Raw genomic sequence first — 23,374 nt, 5'->3', positions numbered from 1 at the left:
CTTGGAGGGTACTCTGGTGTTAAATGCCGAGCTGTAGTCGATGAACAGCATTCTCACATAGGTATTCCTCTTGTCCAGATGGGTTAGGGCAGTGTGCAGTGTGGTTGAGATTGCATCGTCTGTGGACCTATTTGGGTGGTAAGCAAATTGGAGTGGGTCTAGGGTGTCAGGTAGGGTGGAGGTGATATGGTCCTTGACTAGTCTCTCAAAGCACTTCATGATGACGGAAGTGAGTGCAACGGGGCGGTAGTCGTTTAGCTCAGTTACCTTAGCTTTCTAGGGAACAGGAACAATGGTGGCCCTCTTGAAGCATGTGGGAACATCAGACTGGTATAGGGATTGATTGAATATGTCCGTAAACACACCAGCCAGCTGGTCTGCTCATGCTCTGAGGGTGCGGCTGGGGATGCCGTCTGGGCCTGCAGCCTTGCGAGGGTTAACACGTTTAAATTTTTTACTCACCTCGGCTGCAGTGAAGTAGAGGTGATGAATGTAATGAACTCGCACACCGAATCAGCGTATTCGTCAATGTTGTTATCTGACGCAATACGAAACATATCCCAGTCCACGTGATGGAAGCAGTCTTGGAGTGTGGAACCAGCGTTGGACAGACCTCAGCGTGGGAGCTTCTTGTTTTAGTTTCTGTCTGTAGGCAGGGATCAGCAAAATGGAGTCGTGGTCAGCTTTTCCGAAAGGAGGGCGGGGCAGGGCCTTATATGCGTCGCGGAAGTTAGAATAACAATGATCCAAGGTTTTTCCCGCCCTGGTTGCGCAATCGATATGCTGATACAATTTAGGGAGTCTTGTTTTCAGATTAGCCTTGTTAAAATCCCCAGCTACAATGAATGCATGTATGGATTCCAGTTTGCAAAGAGTCAAATAGTTTGTTCAGAGCCATCGATGTGTCTGCTTGGGGGGGAATATGGTCCTTCTGTAGCTCAGTTGGTAGAGCATGGCGCTTGTAACGCCAGGGTAGTGGGTTCGATCCCCGGGACCACCCATACGTAGAATGTATGCACACATGACTGTAAGTCGCTTTGGATAAAAGCGTCTGCTAAATGGCATATATTATTATTATTATTATAATCGAAGAGAATTCTCTTGGTAGATAATGCAGTCGACATTTGATTGTGAGGAATTCTAAATCAGGTGAACAGAAGGATTTGAGTTCCTGTATGTTTCTGTGATCACACCACGTCTCGTTATCCATAAGGCATACGCCCCCGCCCCTCTTCTTATCAGAAAGATCTTTGTTTCTGTCAGCGCGATGCGTGGAGAAACCCGCTGGCTGCACCGCCTCCGATAGCGTCTCTCCAGTGAGCCATGGTTCCGTGAAGCAAAGAACGTTAGTCTCTGATGTCCCTCTGGAATGCTACCCTTGCTCGGATTTCATCAACCTTGTTGTCAAGAGACTGGACGTTGGCGAGAAGAATGCTAGGGAGTGGTGCATGATGTGCCCGTCTCCGGAGTCTGACCAGAAGACCGCCTCGTTTCCCTCTTTTACGGAGTCGTTTTTTTTGGGTCGCCGGCTGGGATCCATTCCGTTGTCCTGGTTGTAAGGCAGAACACAGGATCCGCTTCGCGAAAATCATATTCTTGGTCGTACTGATGGTGAGTTGACGCTGATCTTATCGACTGTATGTAATGAAACCTAAGATGACCTGGGGTACTAATGTAAGAAATAACAGTCCACGATAATATTTAAACCACATCAGGGGACCATTCTGGAGGTCTGGTAAAAAACGATATATATATATACAGTATATACACTGTTCAAAAAAATAAAGGGAACACTTAAACAACACAATGTAACTCCAAGTCAATCACACTTCTGTGAAATCAAACTGTCCACTTAGGAAGCAACACTGATTGACAATAAATTTCACATGCTGTTGTGCAAATGGAATAGACAACAGGTGGAAATTATAGGCAATTAGCAAGACACCCCTAATAAAGGAGTGGTTCTGCAGGTGGTGACCACAGACCACTTCTCAGTTCCTATGCTTCCTGGATGATGTTTTGGTTACTTTTGAATGCTGGCGGTGCTTTCACTCTAGTGGTAGCATGAGACGGAGTCTACAACCCACACAAGTGGCCAAGGTAGTGCAGCTCATCCAGGATGGCACATAAATGCGAGCTGTGGCAAGGTTTGCTGTGTCTGTCAGCGTAGTGTCCAGAGCTTGAAGGCGCTACCAGGAGACAGGCCAGTACATCAGGAGACGTGGAGGAGGCCGTAGGAGGGCAACAACCCAGCAGCAGGACTGCTACCTCCGCCTTTGTGCAAGGAGGAGCCCTGCAAAATTTAATTTGAATTTTACCTTTATTTAACCAGGCAAGTCAGTTAAGAACAAATTCTTATTTTCAATGACGGCCTGGGAACAGTGGGTTAACTGCCTGTTCAGGGGCAGAACGACAGATTTGTACCTTGTCAGCTCGGGGGGTTTGAACTCGCAACCTTCCGGTTACTAGTCCAACGATCTAACCAAAATGACCTCCAGCAGGCCACAAATGTGCATGCCCAACACCAACACCGTGCAGGACGTTTGACACTTGACAGAGAACACCAAGATTGGCAAATTCACCACTGGCGCCCTGTGCTCTTCACAGATGAAAGCAGGTTCACACTGATCACATGTGACAGACGTGACAGAGTCTGGAGACGCTGTGGAGAACGTTCTGCAGCCTGCAACATCCTCCAGCATGACCAGTTTGGCGGTGGGTCAGTCATGGTGTGGGGTGGCATTTCTTTGGGGGCCGCACAGCCCTCCATGTGCTCGCCAGAGGTAGCCTGACTGCCATTAGGTACTGAGATGAGATCCTCAGACCCCTTGTGAGACCATATGCTGGTGCGGTTGGCCCTGGGTTCCTCCTAATGCAAGACAATGCTAGACCTCATGTGGCTGGAGTGTGTCAGCAGTTCCTGCAAGAGGAAGGCATTGATGCTATGGACTGGCCCACCCGTTCTCCAGACCTGAATCCAATTGAGCACATCTGGGACATCATGTTTCGCTCCATCCACCAACACCACGTTGCACCACAGACTGTTCATGAGTTGGCGGATGCTTTAGTCAAGGTCTGGGAGGAGATCCCTCAGGAGACCATCCGCCACCTCATCAGGAGCATGCCCAGGCGTTGTAGGGAGGTCATACAGGCACGTGGAGGCCACACACACTACTGAGCCTCATTTAGACTTTTAAGGACATTACATCAGAGTTGGATCAGCCTGTAGTGTGGTTTTCCACTTTAATTTTGTGTGACTCCAAATCCAGACATCCATGGGTTGATACATTTGATTTCCATTTATCATTTTTGTGTGATTTTGTTGTCAGCAGATTCAACTATGTAAAGAAAAAAGTATTTAATAAGAATATTTCATTCATTCAGATCTAGGATGTGTTATTTTAGTGTTCCCTTTTATTTTTTTGAGCAGTGTATATATTTACCCTCCAATTCAAATCATATGTAGCAAACTTGTGATGGATTTTTCAAAACAAATGGCCACTGGGTTGATGCAAATAATAAAGATTCTGCCAGGTAGAATCTGGCAGAATGCTACTTTGTATATACCTATTAATTGCCTTTCCATCTACCTGAAAAAGTTAGGCTATCATTAGCATCACTAATGGATACACAAAGTGGTAGACAAATAGGCCCTACGCACACAGCAGGGATCCACAGTCAGGTAAATTTATCAGTGGCACACCGGTCCAGTGCCAACTGAAAGCTACTGTGGCAAATGAAAAGAATACTTCTACATTTTATATGTAATTGTTGTAATTGTCTTTATAGAAAAAGTATGCATTAGTACTTAATGTATTCTTTAATAGGCCTACCCAATGGCATTATGCATTAGTACTTAATGTATTCTTTAATAGGCCTACCCAATGGCATTATGCATTAGTACTTAATGTATTCTTTAATAGGCCTACCCAATGGCATTATGCATTAGTACTTAATGTATTCTTTAATAGGCCTACCCAATGGCATTATGCATTAGTACTTAATGTATTCTTTAATAGGCCTACCCAATGGCATTATGCATTAGTACTTAATGTATTCTTTAATAGGCCTACCCAATGGCATTATGCATTAGTACTTAATGTATTCTTTAATAGGCCTACCCAATGGCATTATGCATTAGTACTTAATGTATTCTTTAATAGGCCTACCCAATGGCATTATGCATTAGTACTTAATGTATTCTTTAATAGGCCTACCCAATGGCATTATGCATTAGTACTTAATGTATTCTTTAATAGGCCTACCCAATGGCATTATGCATTGACGTTCACATCATTTTTACATTCTAAAATGTCATAGTAATGTGGACATTGCCTGACTAAATACATGCATGCTCCCAACACAAACACATTAATGGAGTCTGTGCAAGAGCTAGTCAGTCACGCCATTTCAGATGTTGAAGAGTTTTGAGGGGTTACTGTATTACGTTTTAAAACGAGAAAGCATCCAAAAACCATGTTCCCTTTTGTAATGGACCGGTCTGTATAGAAAACCAAGTTGAACCAACATTTGATGTTGTCGTGCTCATAATAACCCTATGTGGTTTTACCACAAAAAGCACAACAGAGCAGCGCAACACCTTTCCATTGAAACGGTGGGAAACAGATCAGATATGAAATCCTAACTTGTAAATCGGCTATCATACAGCCTTCAGAAAGTATTCACACTCCTTTACTTTTTTCCACATTTTGTTGTCAAATTCTAACATTTGCAAAAAAAGAAAATCAATGAAAAATAGAACACGAATATACCTTGATTATATAAGTATTCACCCCCCTGAGTCAATACATGTTAGAACCACCTTTGACAGTCATTACAGCTGTGAGTCTTTCTGGGTACATCTCTAAGAGCTTTCCACACCTGGATTGTGCAAGATTTGCTCATTTATTATTTTCAAAATGTTTGTTTCAAGCTCTGTCAAATTGGTTGTTGATCATTTCTAGACAACCATTTTCAGGTCTTGCCATAAATGTTGAAGCAGATTTAAATTCAACTGTAACTTGGCCACTCAGGAACATTCACTGTCTTCTTGGTAAGCAACTTCAATGTAGATTTGGCCTTGTGTTTTAGGTTATTGTCCCGCTGAAAAGTGAATTCACCTCCAAGTGTCTGGTGGAAAGCATACCGAACCAGATTTTTGTCTAGGATTTTTCCTGTGTTTTGCTCCATTCTGTTTCTTTTATATCTTGGAAAAACTCCCCAGTCCTTAACAATTACAAGCATACCCATAACATGATGCAGCCACCACTATATGAAAATATGGAGAGTGGTACTCAGATACTCCAGTAATGTGTTTTATATTTCCCAAACATAACACTTTGTATTCAAGCCAAAAATGAATTTCTTTACCAATTTTTTTGCAGTATTACTTTAGTGCCTTGTTGCAAACAGGATGCATATTTTGGAATATTTTTATTCTGTACAGGCTTCCTTGTTTTTACTCTGTCAATTAGATTAGTCTTGTTGAGTAACTACAATGTTGTTCATCCATCCTCAGCTTTCTCCTGTCACAGCCATTCAACTATGTAACTGTGTCACCATTGGCCTCATGGTGACATCCCTGCGGGGTTTCCATCCTCTAAGGCCACTGAGTTAGGAAGGACGCCTGTATCTTTGTAGTGACTGGGAAATATTGATACACCATCCAAAGTAATCAATAAGTTCACCCTGCTCAAAGGGATATTCAATGTTTGTTTAGTTTTTTAACCTTTTTTATCCAAAAATAGTTACCCTTCTTTGCGAGGCATTGGAAAACCTCCCTGGTCTTTGTGGTTGACTCTGTGTTTGAAATTCACTGTTCGACTGAGGGACCTTACAGATAATTGTTTGTGTTGGTTACAGAGATGAGGTAGTCATTCAAAAACCATGTTAAACCCTATTATTGCATACTAAGTGAGTCCATGCAACTTATTATGACTTGTTAATAAGCACATTTTACTCCTGAATGTAGTTAGGCATAAAACAGAGGTTGAATAGTTTTTGACTCTAGACATTTCAGCTTTTCATTTTTATTAATTTGTAAAAATGTCAAAAAACATAATGATGAGGTATTGATTGTATGCCAGTGACCAACAAATCTCAATTCAATCCATTTTAAATTCAGGCTGTAACAAAATGTGGAAAAAGTCAAGGGGTGTGAATACATTCTGAAGGTACTGTAACTTCAATGACTTTTTATGGTTGGAAAAGCCTAGAAAAGCCAACTGTTACTTTGAACTTTTTAAATACCTGTTTTGCATACCCATTCTTGCCTTAGCATTTACTGGTATATATCATAACTTGGAACATCATTTCCACCGCTTTCCTATCCTTACCTCTGTCGGTCTTCACTCCACGCAACAACCAGCTGTTTGAGAGCAGCGAGCTCTCTCTGCCCTATATCATTTCTATAGGCTATATATGTGCAGCGCGTGTGATAAATAATCAACATAATGAACAAACAGCTTCGGGGATCCATCTGTTTTTTTTATAATCAATTCGATAGCCTATATTAAAAATAGCATTATTACAATATTATTGTTTACTGGCGGCTGGCCCGGAGGTTTTCCAAAACCTCTCCTGTATGCCGAGCCCTGACGCACAGACTGGGACAATCCCATGCCGTTGTTGCCTTTTCATAAAGTTGGTTTATTTGTGGTCAATTGCACATTACTGTTTGAATAAATCATGATGATTAAAAAGAAGTTAATTCTGAACCAGTAAAACGTGTATCACACTGCCAGTCAAACGGTCACAAATATGACTGTTTTGATCACAGTATGGAACCCTGGAGCAAGGAGATGGCAGGGAAGACATTGAGCCTGAGAAGGAATGAGGCAGAGGTGAATCTATCCTGAATGCTTGTTTCCATGGTACAGACGTGATTCGAGAATCAGTACAATGACAGCTCTCTAACCTGACCCCATGTGCCCCTTCTCGCTCATCCTCTCGCTCATCCTCTCGCTCATCCCTTTTCACCACTCCTGTCTGCGCCTCTCCACTCATACTCATCAGTCAGGCAGAAGACAGATGCTGTATTTAATATGGAAAAGCATAGATTTGTCTTCCAAGATAGCTATACTTTGTGCTACATTGTGGGTTTCAGCAGTATCAATTGTCTGGTGTGTACAGTATAAACTGTCAAGCTGTGGAGAAAAGACTAGTCTGTGATCTAAACAGCACAAAAGGAGAATCGAGAAGACGGGAGTGTTTTCCATCACCTGATACTGTATTTTTAGCTTCCACAAATGTGCAGATCCATATAAATATCTAATGAACTATTCATTCCACTCATCCATTTTTCCAATCATCTAATCATTCAAGTCATTTGTAAAACTCCCTTGGGGCAGGACAACGCTTTGTTTTGTCTGTCTCTGTCTCAAACATCAGATCTGTATACTTTATAAGGCTCTGCAGGGTCTGATCGGGCAGACCTAGTCCTAATGTTAGGGTGAAAATGATTAGACACAGAGGTCCATTAGTTTATCAGCTAGATCACTACAGCCTTCCTCAAGACATTAAGGGTTAAACAAGTGATGTGTGGGTGAGAGAGGGAAAGACAGGGAATTAGAGTGAGTGAGAAGACTGAGTGATCTGGAGAATAGAACATAAAGTAAGGATAATCCTACCTAATATTATTTTCTCTCCCTCTGGATTTTCACTTGTTTGACTCTCCTTTTCTGTCCCCAGAAATGTATCTTGCTCCCCTCACATGTTTTTGTAGTTTCAGGACAGCTTCCGTACTTACTGTGCTACCAGCACATACTGTACTGTAGAAGGACCGAGCCAGAGAGGCAAAATTCCAAATATAAAATGAATCATTCCCTGAATTTGTGTTTCTGCCCATGTTCAACCTTCACCAGGGTGGTGATAAATCTTATTAAAACGTATAATCTGTTTTCTGCCACTAGGGAATCAACAGCTCATCTGAGTTAGAACCCCTGAACCATGAACAGCCAGACCTGGACCCAGATAGGACACCCCAGCACTGAGGGAAAGTGGGAGAGTGACGTGTGTGCTTGCATGCGTGCATTCGTTCGTGCGTGAGCGATCACTATCCCCCAGGTCCATAGAGAGATGCCTCGCGTCAGCTCACTTGGTGGTGTCTCGCCTGCTGTCTGTCATCCCTCAGCTGACCTATAAGACAGTAATTACAGATATGGACGCCTATTTGAGAGGGTCCTTATACGAGTGTACCTACAGTGTGCATGCATAATGATATTTTGCTTCCTGTGTCGAATATTTGTCTTGAAATATTAGACTACATAGTATACATCATTAAACAAAATACATCATATTATTTTGGTGTTAATGGTTATGTAGTCATGTAGAGCAGATTTTAGTTCCTCAGCCAGTCAAATCCCTCATGTCTTTGAGGACCAGCTCTTCAATTGATTACACATATTCCATCTCCCATCCAGCCCTCTCCTTTCAAACGGACTTGTACAGGTCAGCACCATCACATCATAATAGCTGATCGGACAACCACTTATTGTGCCAAGTTCTTTAAATACGCCAGAAAGTAAAATAGCAATTTAATAGCCTTTCATTGGAGAAATGATTGAATTGTAAGGAGAAGGGGCTGGTTGGCTGGCTGCTGTAATTGTGAAAGAGGGATAGATGGCTACAGTAGCCAGGTCACATTACAGTGAAGTGACCCCACTCTGTCGCTGCTTCTATTGCTTGTTGTTAAGGTCTCCACTCTGTGTTCTCTTTTACGTTCATGTGTGTTGGGGCCTGCTGTCCTGCTCCTCACTTCACAGACAAAGGTAGCCTTTGAGTGCCTGCTTTCCAGGGCCCACTGATCATCCCATTGTTCCTCTCCTACATACCTACCCCAAAGACCAGAGGGAAGGTCTATGGCCTTGCGCTAGCTCTCTCCCTTACTCCTTTTCTCTGTCTGTTCGTTCTCTCTCTCTCTCAAAGGAAAGGATGTTCGGCTGAATAGATGTTTGGCTTCCTTGGAGAGTCTAATATATGACATCTGTCTGTGTGAAATTGGATTCTGGCCATCCCATGTGGCACATGTAAATGCATCACCGGTATTTCTCTGTTCTGTGCGGAGGGATAGGGGGTTGGGGGGGAGCAGTATGATAGGCGTGAGAAGGACCGTGCTTTTCGGAGAGATAAAAATCACTCATGCGGAACTGGGAGAGGAACTGACACTGGCTTCATGAAGTTTACACGTTGCTGTCAGGGAGCTTATTGCCTTTTCCATCCCTCTGATAGTGTGTAAAACGGCTCTGTCTTCCTCTGGAGTGTAATTTCGCCCTCTGCTTCCTGTCCAGTTCAGATTCTAGCCTCACTAATGGTTCTCCCTCATTGCTTACATCTTAGCAGTTCTCTGTCAAAAGAGATCTGTTTTCTTCTAGGGGTTTTACCGGCCTACTGTGATCTCATTTTCAATTTTAGTTTATTTTCAGCGTCTTATTTTCCCTAATTTGATACCCTCTTCTTTAAACAATCACTGCATTATGCGCAGGTTGACATTTATTGTCATGAGTCTTGTCCTGGAGGCAGAACTGAGCGATTTCCCCCTTAGTGAGGCCAGCTGCAAAGTCAAACTAGGCTACATTGTAAAAATTTATTTAAGGTTCAGGTTAGGCATTAGGGTTAGCAGGGTGGTTAGGCGTTAATGTTAGCAGTGTGGTTAAGGTTAGGTTTGAAATGAGATTTTATGACTTTGTGCCAGCTAGTGACGACTGCAGAGCTGCCTCAAGAACCAGATTCATGACAACGAATGCTAACCTGTGCATTATGCATGCACAGAAAGTGAATCATAGTAAATTAAATATTCATAAGGCTATACACAGTGGCCCCCAAGGAAAGTATCATTTTGTGCTGTCTGATTGGGTTAGTAGATAGGATCTATAGACTGAGCATGTGAGGAAGGGAGAGATGAAGTGAAAATTAAGAGAAAGATGTGGACACAAAGATGGAGGATGAAATGTTTAGGGAGAGAAGCATGAAGGAGGAGAGGAAGAGTGGGAGGTAACATCATAGACTCTTATGGACACTGTCAATAGAATCAATATCTGCTGATTGATAATGTCATTGTGTCACACAGTGCTGGTCCCCAGTGACCAGGGGTGAAGGGGGGGGGGGGCTGTTCGATTATATGGGTGTGACCACTTGCATTTGTTCGGGACACTTTTGAGGGAGGCAATGTGTTTTAGATGAGAGGAGGAAGGAAAGGAGGGAGCATGTGTTTTGCATCATTGTAGATTGGGTTTGGAGAGATTGGTTTGGCTGTTCTCAGATGTGCTTGCTGATGAGCAAAAAAGCATTTCATGTGTTTATACCCCCAGGACATCAGAAGAAAATGCATTGTTAGGATTCGCGAGGCAGTGGTCTTTACCACAGCTCATCACACGCTCTCTGGCTGCCAAACTAAGGCATCTCAAATGTGTGGAAGACACAAGCAAAAATCATCTTCTTTCCATATTCTGTATTTTATTGCCGCCCCAGACTCCAGTGAAATAAGCTTTGTCGTTCTCCCAGTGGGCCTTGTTGATTTGTGACCTTTCAGATGCCTCTTCTTACCCTTGTCCTTTCATCATGACTCTCTGTGGAGATGTGTACATTATTAGAGCATTGGTCATAGAAGACTTAACGTCATCATCCCCCTTAACACAGAGAGATAATCCAAACACGCTAACTAGAGTTTGCTTACTTAGTGCATAGCCCATTCACTGCTGTAGGTTAGAGATGTTAGTCAGGGGTAGCTGGATTATGTGTCTCTGGATCTGACCTCGGTGTGGTTGAAGACCTCAGAGCCACTGTCTCTAACAACCTCTCTGACTGAATCCCATGATGTATAATAAAGGATGAGGCAGTAAATGGATCGTGCTCAATGCCCACCCTGTGAATGTGTAGCAGATGGACGGTCTATAATCAGTGGCAGCAGAGGTCTAGAGCTGTAGCTCAGCTGTGATGGTCTGACTGGCTGACTGGCTGACTGGCTGACTGACTGACTGGCTGACTGGCTGACTGGCTGACTGGCTGACTGGCTGCATTCTGTGGTTATACAGTCAGTATCTCCCTCCTTCCGAGGACTGGCTGCCGGGAACTGACTCAGGAGTCTCAGCCCCATGACCCTCTCACCTCCTGTTCACTGTGGCGAGAACACTCCCAACTCGATGGATAGATCAGGGTTCTAACAGGACATAGTCTTGTTTTAGTTTCCTTTGGTGACCACAGATCTGAAAGAGTGCTACCCTTGAGAGAACAGTATTCTGGAGCTTCATCAACATAGTTATGGAGCCATCTATCTCCACCATGTTGAATAGCTTTGACCTATCCTTTCAGGTGAAACGTGTGGCCAGTAGACAGGGGGAATGAGATGAGACACCCAGGCTGTATCATCACTGTCTGTTTATGGCGTAAAGTTAGGATGAGGTCAAGGCTCCCTCAATCTCTATCACTCTCTCCATCTCCTCCACTAACTGAAATGACCAAAACTCTCATCAACATAATAACGATCACTGCTACAACGCTCACTGTCCCCAGAATCGACCAGTTCGTTATATTATTTTAAACAGACACTGATTTCTCTATGCGACTCCCCGCCTTGGTGCTGAGTGTGATTGACAGATGTGGCGACTACTGTGTATAGCTCATTAGCTTGTGTGTACTGTGAGCTCTCTTCCTCTGTCGGGAGGGGAGTGGCTCAGCCGGCCAGCGGTTAATAAAGACACACTGACTGACAAGTCTGGGACAGAGGCTGCCTCTTTACTGTCACAGACTATGCGTATGTGTGCGCGCCTCCAACTATCCCTGGAGAGAGGACATGTCTGGAGAGGAGGAGTAGATGGACGGAGGAGACTATGAAGGGTGGAGGGGGGGATGAAAGGATGGACTTGAGCCTTTTGTAGCAGTGGCTTGATCCCCAGCTCTGATCCCAGTCCCCAGAGTCTGTGTTCTGGAACGTCTAAACTGCAGCCTGGCATTTTCATTGGCTTTCTGGAGAGGCAAACAGCTGGGCATTGTGAGACTAAGTGGCAGGAACACCGCTGGACTTTAACCCCTTGAGCCCTGCACTACAGGGGCGAACTTATCGCCTATACATACAGTAGTTTATCTATATATACAGTATGACTCTTTGCCTCAGGGGTTCTAGTGTGGACTTTCCCCAGGTTGACTTCTGTCATTTAAACTTTTCTCATCTCCCTTTGTTCTGAGAATACACAGATCAGAAACAGCTGTCAGAGACATCTGTCTTCTCTCTGACCTCGGCTAACTTTGTTCTGCAGTCATACTGTAGATCTCTGTCCCCCCCATCTCTCTCTATATCTCTCTCTCTGTATTTCTCAACATCTCTCTTTATCTCTCTCTGTGTCTCTTTCTCAATGGATTGCATGAAACTCGTTCCAAAGTTTCAGTGTTGGTTTAACCTTGCTCTCTTCTCATCTGACATTTTGGGTGATTTTCAGCCCCCTCCCACATCGCCTTCCACCCCCAGTATTACCCAGACGCAATGGATACCAGAGGGCCTGCCAAAGGGCTCACTGCCAGGGCAGTGCAGAGAGGGGGGGATTGGTCTCTCTCTCCTTTCTTCACCTCCCCCCTCTCTCTCTCCATCTTGGCTGACGGTCAGCCTGTGGTCTAAAGGCGTACTAGGTTTGGTTTGCTCCTAGCAGAATGGCTAGGCGAAGTGTACGTCTGTGCCTCGCCTACTCCCTTAAAATACCTTCCCTTGAAAAACGAGGAAAAAGCAGCAATAGTACTTTTTGTCTCTCTCAGAACTAACCTAAGATAATTCATTTTGTTGTTTTTGCCAAGGAGGTCTTAGTCACACAATTTTACATCTAACTAAGATGTTTGGTGCAGTATTTCTCAAGTGAAAATGTTTACATGAAAACGAGTCATCTCTTGTTGAATGACAACAAACACTTAATTGAAGAATCCCTACTGTTGATCAATCACTGACGAAGGGGTGTAGACTTCAGTTACCAAACTTGGGCTTGCCTCAGCAAAGAAAATGTTGCGCACAAACAGCCCAAAAAAACCTTGCCGGAGACCTAAAGGAACGAAAACGTCACAATGTTTTCATAATATATGCTCTAAATGTTTCAGATGGGAAGCATGAGGACGCCTGAAGCGGGCCTCTCCTCTGGGGTCTGAAAGGGTAACCTAGGCATGGTAATGTGCCAGTGAGCTGACAGTCCGAGCCCGTAATTGGCCCAGTGTGGATAGCCTGGATCAGAGCTTCCATCCTTAGCACACTCCTTGCTGTGGTTAGGCTCTGCATCAGGGTAGTCTCAGACAGGATTCTGCTCTATATGAGCTCCTAATGCTCTACTACAGTCTAGACATGCTTATACTGTAGGCTGAAGCAATGGGGTTCCTTTGATACTCTATTGTACCATGTCACTCTGTCTGCCAGCTGTCTCTCTAATGGCTTCAGAATCGGAGAAGAAAGCAGATTCCCAGCAAGAGACGGAAGCAGAGTTCTTAATCGTGAGGATTCTCTGTTATGTGTATGGGATGTCAAAGCCCATTGTCTGCGTGACACATTTACTTTGTGAGAGATGGCTTTAATAGCTACAGCCGTGTTATTGTGTTATATTGGTCTTTGCTCTCTCTTTTCACCGGTATGGGTGAGAAGACAATATTGATTCAGATATGTGGGCACTAACTATCTTGTACCAGCTCATTACTTCCGTCACCATTGATTACCTTTGCCAAGTTGCCAACCCACAATTCTTTGGTGCACTATGGGTATATAAAAGACTCTTGATGAGTAGTCTGTGACATTTTTAAATCATTTGTATTACATTGTACCATGCTGTTTATTTTTGCATGTTATAATAGTCATGTCTTTTTTTCAAGTCCCCTTATAAGGCAGATGGCTCATGATTATCTCAGAACGGCTTGTGATAAACACACACTCTCCTTTCACTCGGGCAGTTAGCTGCCTCTACCACTCTACAGAATGTGTGTGCTGTTGGCCCATGTTCCCCTCTCTCAGTGAGACTGAGCAATTGATTGATCACTTAATTTAGTCCTGAGGGGCAGACAACGAGTTAACCTCTGTGGGCAGTGGGATGGGTGATGGAGGGATGGGGTGGAGGAGGGGAGAGTCACGTCTTTAGCATTTCCTCTGCATGACCACATACACTAACCTTGTTGCGATTAAAAGCAAAAAACTGTTTTCAGTGAGAAGTAGGCATTGGTCTGAAATTCACATGAGCAACACAATGTGTACTTCACCCATGCTCTACCAAGGTTTTCCAGCCTACAGTCTATTGTACTTCCAACCATGTGTAGGCATGTTGCTTAGGATTCAAACCTTTTCAAACAGCTTAATTCATACTCTTAGAGGAGGTTCTGCCACAATAATGTGATTTATACCAGATACAAGGTAATGTATAGCATTCTTCCCACCCCACATTAAGACATTACCCCATTCCCACTACCATTTCAAGCTTTCTTTCTTTTTTTAAATGAAAGCAAGCTTTAGTTTTATACTTACAACACCATCAGGCTTGATTGAATGAGCAGTTTTGTCATGTAGTAATGTGGTGCCTGCCTGTATTTCCTTCAATATTTATTTTAAAAATACATGTAATTGAAAGTACATTTTTCATAACACATTTTTGAGTCAGTAGGTACCCAACATAACAGGAGGTGGTGTGTTTGACACAGTCACTCATAAAGATATAGAGGTCTATAGAGCCTGTCTGCATTCCTCATTTCTGTAACCGTTAGCTTACCAGAGTAATACTTTTCAAGCATGGTCCTGTTTTATCATATCCTGTGCTGAACAATGGACAGTTAATTACCTCTGTCATATGACTATGTAGCAGCTTAAAGTTATGTGTGTATTTGTTAGTGTTGTGTTGGAGACCACCTAAAGTGAGACCGATCCAAGGCCGGAGAAAATCTAGTCCGAGTCAAGACCAAGACCAGAAGGGGTCGAGACAGAGTCCAGACCGGGAAGGGGACGCGGGATCTGAGACCAGAAAAATAATAACAGAGTTGAAAATGTCCAATATTTCTGTGTTCATATTTCAGAACAACATATGGATTCTTTAGACATTCAGAATGGTGTACATAAAATGTATGCTGAGAGAAAATAGAGACAGTCTACAAATGTATTACTAACCCAAACACAGTGGGAAACAATGAGGGCCTTAATGCCTTCAGAGAAGGGGTAAGGATTTATAAAATATTATTATTCTTTTCAATGATGTTCTGATTTAATCTCTACAGTTTTAGTTGGAAAGTTAAGACTAAAGAGAAAAAAGATCCAATGTGGACTTTTCTTTGGTGGTCTCTCAGGGGAGATAAATATAGCTAGCCAAGTCAGCCATTGGCAAGGCACCAGAAGCTAGATAGAAGGCATCTGCCATTCAACTGTATTAAGGGAAAAATGTTGAGTGACGGTGTAATCAACCAATCACATTTTGACTTGAAATAGGTGTGACTGTTTTCACAAAAACGTAAAAACACTGCGCAATTGTGAGCAGTAGTTGTCCCACGGTCTAGCTTGCTAGTTTTTGTTGTAGGATAGTTTGCAACGGCTCCAGCAGGTGTATCGAAGAGGATGTTGCTAATTTGTTGGCCTCTCCCTTTTCAAGAATAACTTTCAACAGCAAGAGTGGTGGTGGAATAGTTTTTTTTTATCTTTGAAAATAACTTGTGTGTTTCACACCCTGAGCGGTTTCACCTGTCTTTGTGATTGTCTCCACCCCCCTCCAGTGGTTGCCCATCTTTCCAATTATCCCCTGTGTATTTATACCGGTGTTCCTGTTTGTCTGCCAGTTCGTCTTGTTTGTCGAGTCATCAGCGGTTTTTGTATCAGCACCTGCTTTTCCCCAGTCTCTCTTTTCTCGTTCTCCTGGTTTTGACCCTTACCTGTCCTGACCCTGAGCCCCCCCGCCTGACCACTCTGCCTGCCCCTGACCCTGCCTGGCGTCCTGTACCTTTACCCTGTTGCTGTAATAAACATTGTTACTTTACGTTATTATTTCCGTACTTGCATAATTAATAAAGATTATTTATATACAACAACAAAAAATCTGGTGTTTGTCAGTGTTATCATATTTCAGTATTATGTGATGTATATAAAGTGCAATATTGGGATGCAAACTAAAAATTGAATAAATGTCAACTCTATATCTGACATGGTACAGGTGTCTACTTTTTTTAAAGGCCATAACGAGGTGTATACTGTACTTTTGTTTCTAAGTATATTTGTTTAAGACTACCAAGAATACCTCTGTGTGATCCTGATTTAGCCCACTGCAGTAAAATGTTCATGTTTCAAGAATGGAGTGTATATATTTGGCCTGGCAAAGCGGTTTTATGCACTGACTGAGTGGAAGCTAATAATTCAGAGTTTGTTTTACTCCGCTGGTCTCTGGAAGAAATGATGAGTCCTCCCTTTCCGAGACCGACTCAAGACACTGAGACAAGACCGAGACACTCAATGTGGTCTCAAGACCAGACCCAAGACCAAGACTGCTCTCAAGTGCTACAACACTGGTATTTATAATTATTTTTGCAATAAAGATGATGACGCTACAATACACATTTACAATTGGCCTATGTCTAAAAATACAAACAGCCTAATTATATCTATCTATATATACTACCGTTCAAAAGTTTGGGGTCCTTGTTTTTGTGCTGACATAATTGCTAAAGGGTTTTCTAATGATCAATTAGCCTTTTTAAAATGTTAACTTGTATTAGCTAACACAACGTGCCATTGGAACACAAGAGTGATGGTTGCTGATTAATAAGCCTCTGTATGCCTACAGTATGTAGATATTCCATTAAAAAATCAGCCGTTTCCAGCTACAATAGTCATTTACAACATTAACAATGTCTACACTATATTTCTGATCAATTTTATGTTATTTTAATGGACATAAAATGTGCTTTTCTTTCTAAAATAACATTTCTAAGTGACCCCAAACTTGTGAACGTTTTTATGTGTTTATGTTTATGTTATTTTAATCGCAGGACACCATTGTCCGTTATCCCTCTGAAGAGTATGAATCCTAAGCAACCTGCCTACACATTGTTGGAAGTACAATAGACCAGCATAGCTACTGTAGTAAGTCAAAGCTGTGTGTTGGTAGAGCATGGGTGAAGTATGCATTGTGGTGCTCATCTGAATTGACTTTCTTTTTCAGACCAATGTAGTTTTTTGTTTTTAATTTCCATGGCTTTTACATCTGAAGGTGATTATACAACATTATAATACAGCTAAACAAAGCAATACAAGTAAAGTAATAGTACACAATGACAAATGGCAACAGAAATAATGTAGTTATTAGTATTCATTTAATATTAACAGCTGTTTTTCCAGAGGGAAGCGAAAAAACTGAAACCCATTTATGCCAATATGGAGTAAACTAGACATTTGTTCCCTGATCTCTTAACAAGACAATTGAAATGGCTCCTGTAAAATACACAAAATAATCATCTACCCATTACCTATTTACATGGAAATGTACTTTAAAGTTTACTGAAGAAAGGCCTAGTACTACATTACCTGTAAACTATAGTGAATTAGTATAAAATATACAATTTACAATCAAACGTACATTCATCAGATATAGTAAACTTTATACATAGAATTCAAGCATGGCCACAATTGCTCTTGAAGAGTTACAGGGTTATGCAGGCGTTCTTGTTCATGCCCAGTTTTAACAAACCTGATTCTCGATGAACAGCTGAGGTCTTGATGAACAGTTCATAGAATCAGGTGTGGTAGCACTGGGCTTGAACAAAAAAGCCTGTATAACCCTGTGGCTAGTCAATAGCAATTTTGGTAACTCCTAAAACAAACAAATGACAAACGGCCGAGAAGCACCTGTAAAATACAAAGTCATTAGACGAGTACAAAACACTTTGAAGAATACGTACGTACAAATCTGACAATGGATAGGCGCTCTAAATCCTTTAGCTCCAAACGTTCTTACTAATGCTGTACACCGCTGTCCAACTCCAGTAAAATGGCACACATTCCCACATTTATAAATGGCAGTATAAATATAAGAAACAGATGCGAGTACTCACAGGTTGGGAATAGAACATACATAAGTACTACTGATAATGGGCATATGAATAAGCGTAAGTCATTTGTCAGCTCCACATTGGCCAGCTTGACCAATTTCATGCTTCTCAAATGACAGAAGGTGCCTGAAAAGGAGAAACATTTACAACCTGTACAACTTATCAAGTGCATTTGTACCATAGGGATGGCGTGCATCTGACAGTGAGGACAACGACCACTTCCTTGAGAGTTTGAGAACTGGTCTCTCCACTGTTCTCTCCTCCATGGTAGCAAGACACCACAATAGTACTAGTACACATCACACTCTGACCCTTGCCACTCAATGATGCCCAATGAACCCAAAGGCTCTTTTAAGAGACACCAAGTAAATAACAATAAGCACACGCTCTTGGTGTGTGTGTCGGGAAACGGAGGTGGGGAGCGGGTCTGCGGTAGGCAAACCCAGGACCTTCAAATCCCAGGGCTGTGAAGCTAGCCATTATAGATAGTCAACTTGACATTATTTAAATGGACAGTCTGATGATGACAGTCTGGCGATAACAAAAACATTGTCAAACATTCAATCAGTACTGAGTACATTTTTTTCTTGCTTGGTTAAAAACCAAATAGTCAAACAGTTGATGTGTTGAAAATGGTCTCGTTTTTATTACATAGCTAACCAAGTTATCAGTCATAACATTTTCTTTTGACTGTGAACAGATTGCGAAAGGAACCCCAGATCATCATGTTGTTTTACCTGGATGCTTTTTGGGAAGACATTGTAACGTAACTTGACACTGTGTTGATCAGTCAGTGTAAATTTGGATTATAATGACAAGAATAAATTGTGTTGAGAAAGGAGGGAGCGTACTGAATTAATGCACATGGTAAGGGATCGAATTTCCTCTGGATGTTCTAACAGCGACACATTTGTTCTGCTGTGTGCATGTATTGTAAATTTGAAGTGTGACAGTTTTTCCAGAGTTTGGTGTATATAACTTCAGCCAAGGACATTCATGAGCTTATTTGTTTGTCCCCTGACTACACGCAAGTGTCCAGGTCAGCAGTTTTATGAAAGCCATATGAAAAACTTTCCATAGCTAAATATACCTAGCTAGCTACCTTCTGCTTCACATCCAACTGGTGTTAGCTTGGCCATAGTACAACACTGGGGCTGAGCTTCCTGCCATCAGGGACCACCATACCAGGCGGTGTCAAAGGAAGGCCCTACAAATAGACCCTAGTCAGACTGTTCTCTCTGCTACCGCACGGCAAGCGGTACCGGAATGCCAAGTCTAGGTCCAAGATGCTACTAAACAGCTTCTACTCCCAAGCCATAAGACTCCTGAACATCTAGTCAAATGGCTACCCAGACTATTTGCAGACTACTTGCGAATTCCACATTGATGTTATATTGGCTTAGATATGATGGCAGGGAGATTTGACTTTAACATTGAGCTTCAACCAATGCATACTATCGTGTGGCTCGACTATAATACTAACACCAGTTAAATCAACACAGCTGCCGGTATTTTCCTAAATTGAGTCTTTACTAGTGATCCAAAGCTTGTTTTGGACATTAGATATTTCTCAGTGTCATGCATAAATTATGATGCACTTTAGCATGCAGCTGTCCATAGTAGCAAAAAATAGCAACATCTGAGACATTTATTGAGGTTGAGTGTGGCTTGTTGCCTAGTACTGGGCTAATATACAGTACATTAATGTTAAGTGGCATACACACACGCTGCTGGGGAATGTTCATGTGTGTGTGTGTGTGTGTGTGTGTGTGTGTGTGTGTGTGTGTGTGTGTGTGTGTGTGTGTGTGTGTGTGTGTGTGTGTGTGTGTGTGTGTGTGTGTGTGTGTGTGGGTGTGTGTGTGTGTGTGTGTGTGTGTGGGGGGGCGGGCGGGCGTGCGTGCGTGCGTGTGCACGAGCATGAGGGTGATGATGGTTGTAAAGAGAACACTGGCACTAGTTGTCAGGTATGAGTGCGTGCTGCTCTCCTGGTGTGATTCCTTGTCCTCCACCACAGAAATCCATATGGATTGTAGCAGTGTAGAGTGCTGCTGTAGAACCAATCATATTCTACCCACAGCACACTACTGACAGGTCCAGAAACCTCACTCTGGCTCTCTAGTGATAAATGGCTCTGATTTAACCTGTACTCACATGCTCTACAGGTCCTGTTCCTATATTTATTGGTCATGTGAAGAGGGGGCAGTTTGGGGAGAGAAGATGTTTGGCATGGAGAGGCCTATGGTAAGATGAGGTTACACTCCATTTAAGATGTGTGCACAGTTGAAGTCGGAAGTTGACATACACCTTAGCCAAATACATTTAAACTCCATTTTTCACAATTCCTGACATTTAATCTTAGTCTTAGGTCAGTTAGGATCATCACTTTATTTTAAGAATGTGAAATGCCAGAATAATAGTAGAGAGAATGATTTATTTCAGCCTTTATTTCTTTCATCACATTCCCAGTGGGTCAGAAGTTTACATACACTCAATTAGAATTTGGTAGCATCAACTCTCCCCATGCCAATCACACGGGGATTGTTTAATTTGGGTCAAACATTTCGGGTAGCCTTCCACAAGCTTCCCACAATAAGTTGGGTGAATGTTGGCCCATTCCTCCTGACAGAGCTGGTGCAACGGAATCAGGTTTGTATGCCTCCTTGCTCACACACACTTTTTCAGTTCTGCCCACAAATGTTCTTTCGGATTGAGGTCAGGGCTTTGTGATGGCCACTCCAATAGCTTAACTTTGTTGTCCTTAAGCCATTTTGCCACAACTTTGGAAGTAAGATTGGGGTCATTGTCCATTTGGAAGACCCATTTGCGACCAAGCTTTAACTTCCTGGCTGATGTCTTGAGATGTTGCTTCAATATATCCACATAATTTTCCTTCCTCATGCTGCAATCTATTTTGTGAAGTGCACCAGTCCCTCCTGCAGCATAGCACCCCCACAACATGATGCTGCCACCCCCGTGCTTCACAGTTGGGATGGTGTTCTTCGGCTTGCAAACCTCCCCCTTTTCCCTCCAAACATAACGATGGTCATTATGGGCAAACAGTTCTGTTTTTGTTTCCTCAGACCAGAGGACATTTCTCCAAAAAGTACTATCTGGCTTTTTTTATGGCAGTTTTGGAGCAGTGCTTCCTCCTTGCTGAGCGGCCTTTCAGGTTATGTCGATATAGGCCTTGTTTTACTATGGATATAGATACTTTTGTACCTGTTTCCTCCAGCATCTTCACAATGTCCTTTGCTGCTGTTCTGGGATTGGGATGGTGCAAAAAGTGCAAGAAGTACATTCATCTCTATGAGACAGAACGCGTCTCCTTCCTGAGCGGTATGGCGGCCATTGTGTTTATACTTGCGTACTATTGTTTGTACAGATGAATGTGGTACCTTCAGGCGTTTGGAAATTGCTCCCAAGGATGAACCAGACTTGTGGAGTTCTACAATTTTTTTGTGAGGTCTTGGCTGATTTCATTAGATTGTCCCATGATGTCAAGCAGAGGCACTGAGTTTGAAGGTAGGCCTTGAAATACATCCACAGGTACACCTCCAATTGGCTCAAATTATGTCAATTAGCTTATCAGAAGCTTCTAAAGCCATGACATAATTTTCTGGAATTTTCCAAGCTGTTTAAAGGCACAGTCAACTTAGTGTATGTAAACTTCTGACCCACTGGAATTGTGATACCGTGAATTATAAATGAAATAATCTGTCTGTAAGCAATTGTTGGAAAAATGACTTGTGTCATGCAGAATGTAGATGTCCTAACCGACTTGGAAAAACTATAGTTTGTTAACAAGACATTTGTGGAGTGGTTGAAAAACTAGTTATGACTCCAACCTAAGTGTATGTAAACGTCCGACTTCAACTGTAGCTCTCTTGTAGTTAAACCAATAGAGTGTTACTAGCTGCACATCACATAAGATCTGGCTCTACAGAAAGTATTATAGCAGATGTTTCCATCCAGTTCAGCACTGTGCAGACAGGTATGTGGAAGTAGAGGTGGATTATAGTGAAAAGATGCTGGCTGTACCCAGTTTCTCCACTCTGCTCCGCTCCAGTCTTTTCAGTAGGTAGAGGAGAGTAAAATACCACAATGAAACCTGAAGTTAACCTTCTACTGTCCTTTTTATATGGCACAACATGTTGATTAGTCCTCTTTTCCCGAGCTTTCCACTGTGGCAATCTAACCTCCATGCTAACTGGGGGTCCTGGCTAAGGAGCCTGCCTGCTCAGCTCCTAGCTTGGTGATCATCCCTGATCACATTCCTCTGGTGAGCAGCTCTTTCCCGCTCTCTGTCCCTCCTTCTCTCACTCCATGCACCCGTATGGTTGATCCACTGGTTGCAGTCTAGTGCAATCTTCCCCTTCAGATCAGCAACACACTCAAGGCAATCATCTCCATGTCAGTCTCTCTCTCTCACCCTTCTCTCCTGGTTGCTCATCTGAGAGAGGAACAGCCTTTTTCAATTACATAAATGTTGAAAGTGTTTTCAGGCTATCGTGCTGCAGTGATTATCCTCTGAGAGCCTCTGTCGTTTAACTGCATGATCCCCAGTCCCTGCACTGCTCAGCCAGCTGGAGGGGAAGTGGTGAGTAACTTTTACATATTAATTCAACTCTGTAGCAAACATGCCATTTCACACACACACAAACTGACAGCCATGGAATCTCTGCCTGGATACACTCATGTAAGTTTCCTAGCTTTTCTCTCTGTTGTGTCCAATACCTTTAGTGATTGACTGACTTGTGTTTCTGTAGGCAAATGTGTACACAACTGGTATTTTAGGTTATTTGGAAATACATTTCTGTGTCTCTATAAGCCTTTTGTTGTCGTGAGATGTTGTGGGATTCAGATTGTGTGTGTTAATGTGTGAAAGGCTTGTGACATTTGTGATGTCAACATCTTTTGAAGCATGTCCTTCCGTTCTCTTAGGCTCTGTAGAGCCTGCCAGGTAAGGTGCTGGGAGTGGGTAGGCTCTGTAGAGCCTGCCAGGTAAGGTGTTGGGAGTGGGTAGGCTCTGTAGAGCCTGCCAGGTAAGGTGTTGGGAGTGGGTATGCTCTGTAGAGCCTGCCAGGTAAGGTGTTGGGAGTGGGTAGGCTCTGTAGAGCCTGCCAGGTAAGGTGCTGGGAGTGGGTAGGCTCTGTAGAGCCTGCCAGGTAAGGTGTTGGGAGTGGGTAGGCTCTGTAGAGCCTGCCAGGTAAGGTGTTGGGAGTGGATAGGCTCTGTAGAGCCTGCCAGGTAAGGTGCTGGGAGTGGATAGGCTCTGTAGAGCCTGCCAGGTAAGGTGCTGGGAGTGGGTAGGCTCTGTAGAGCCTGCCAGGTAAGGTGCTGGGAGTGG

The 23,374-nt window shown here is 42.9% G+C and overlaps 1 protein-coding gene and 1 long non-coding RNA gene across 2 annotated transcripts in view; both read left to right on the top strand.

Annotated features, from left to right (window-relative positions):
* The window catches only part of LOC124003537, a 45,910-nt gene extending 29,812 nt beyond the window's left edge, over positions 1-16,098 (top strand). Inside the window, exon 6 of the long non-coding RNA XR_006833249.1 lies at positions 14,834-16,098. This is a non-coding gene — a long non-coding RNA (uncharacterized LOC124003537). The remainder of the gene's footprint in view (positions 1-14,833) is intronic.
* Positions 16,099-16,401: 303 nt separating this feature from the next.
* LOC124003536 (prickle-like protein 2) overlaps positions 16,402-23,374 on the top strand; it is a 75,133-nt gene continuing 68,160 nt past the window's right edge. Inside the window, 1 exon segment of the mRNA XM_046311867.1 lies at positions 16,402-16,488. Within this exon segment, the coding sequence (XP_046167823.1) occupies positions 16,433-16,488 (56 nt within the window). The 5' untranslated portion in view covers positions 16,402-16,432.

The sequence above is a fragment of the Oncorhynchus gorbuscha genome, linkage group LG18 (genome assembly GCF_021184085.1).
Source record: "Oncorhynchus gorbuscha isolate QuinsamMale2020 ecotype Even-year linkage group LG18, OgorEven_v1.0, whole genome shotgun sequence".
Lineage (NCBI taxonomy): Eukaryota > Metazoa > Chordata > Actinopteri > Salmoniformes > Salmonidae > Oncorhynchus > Oncorhynchus gorbuscha.
This window is presented reverse-complemented; position numbering and strand designations above follow the sequence as displayed.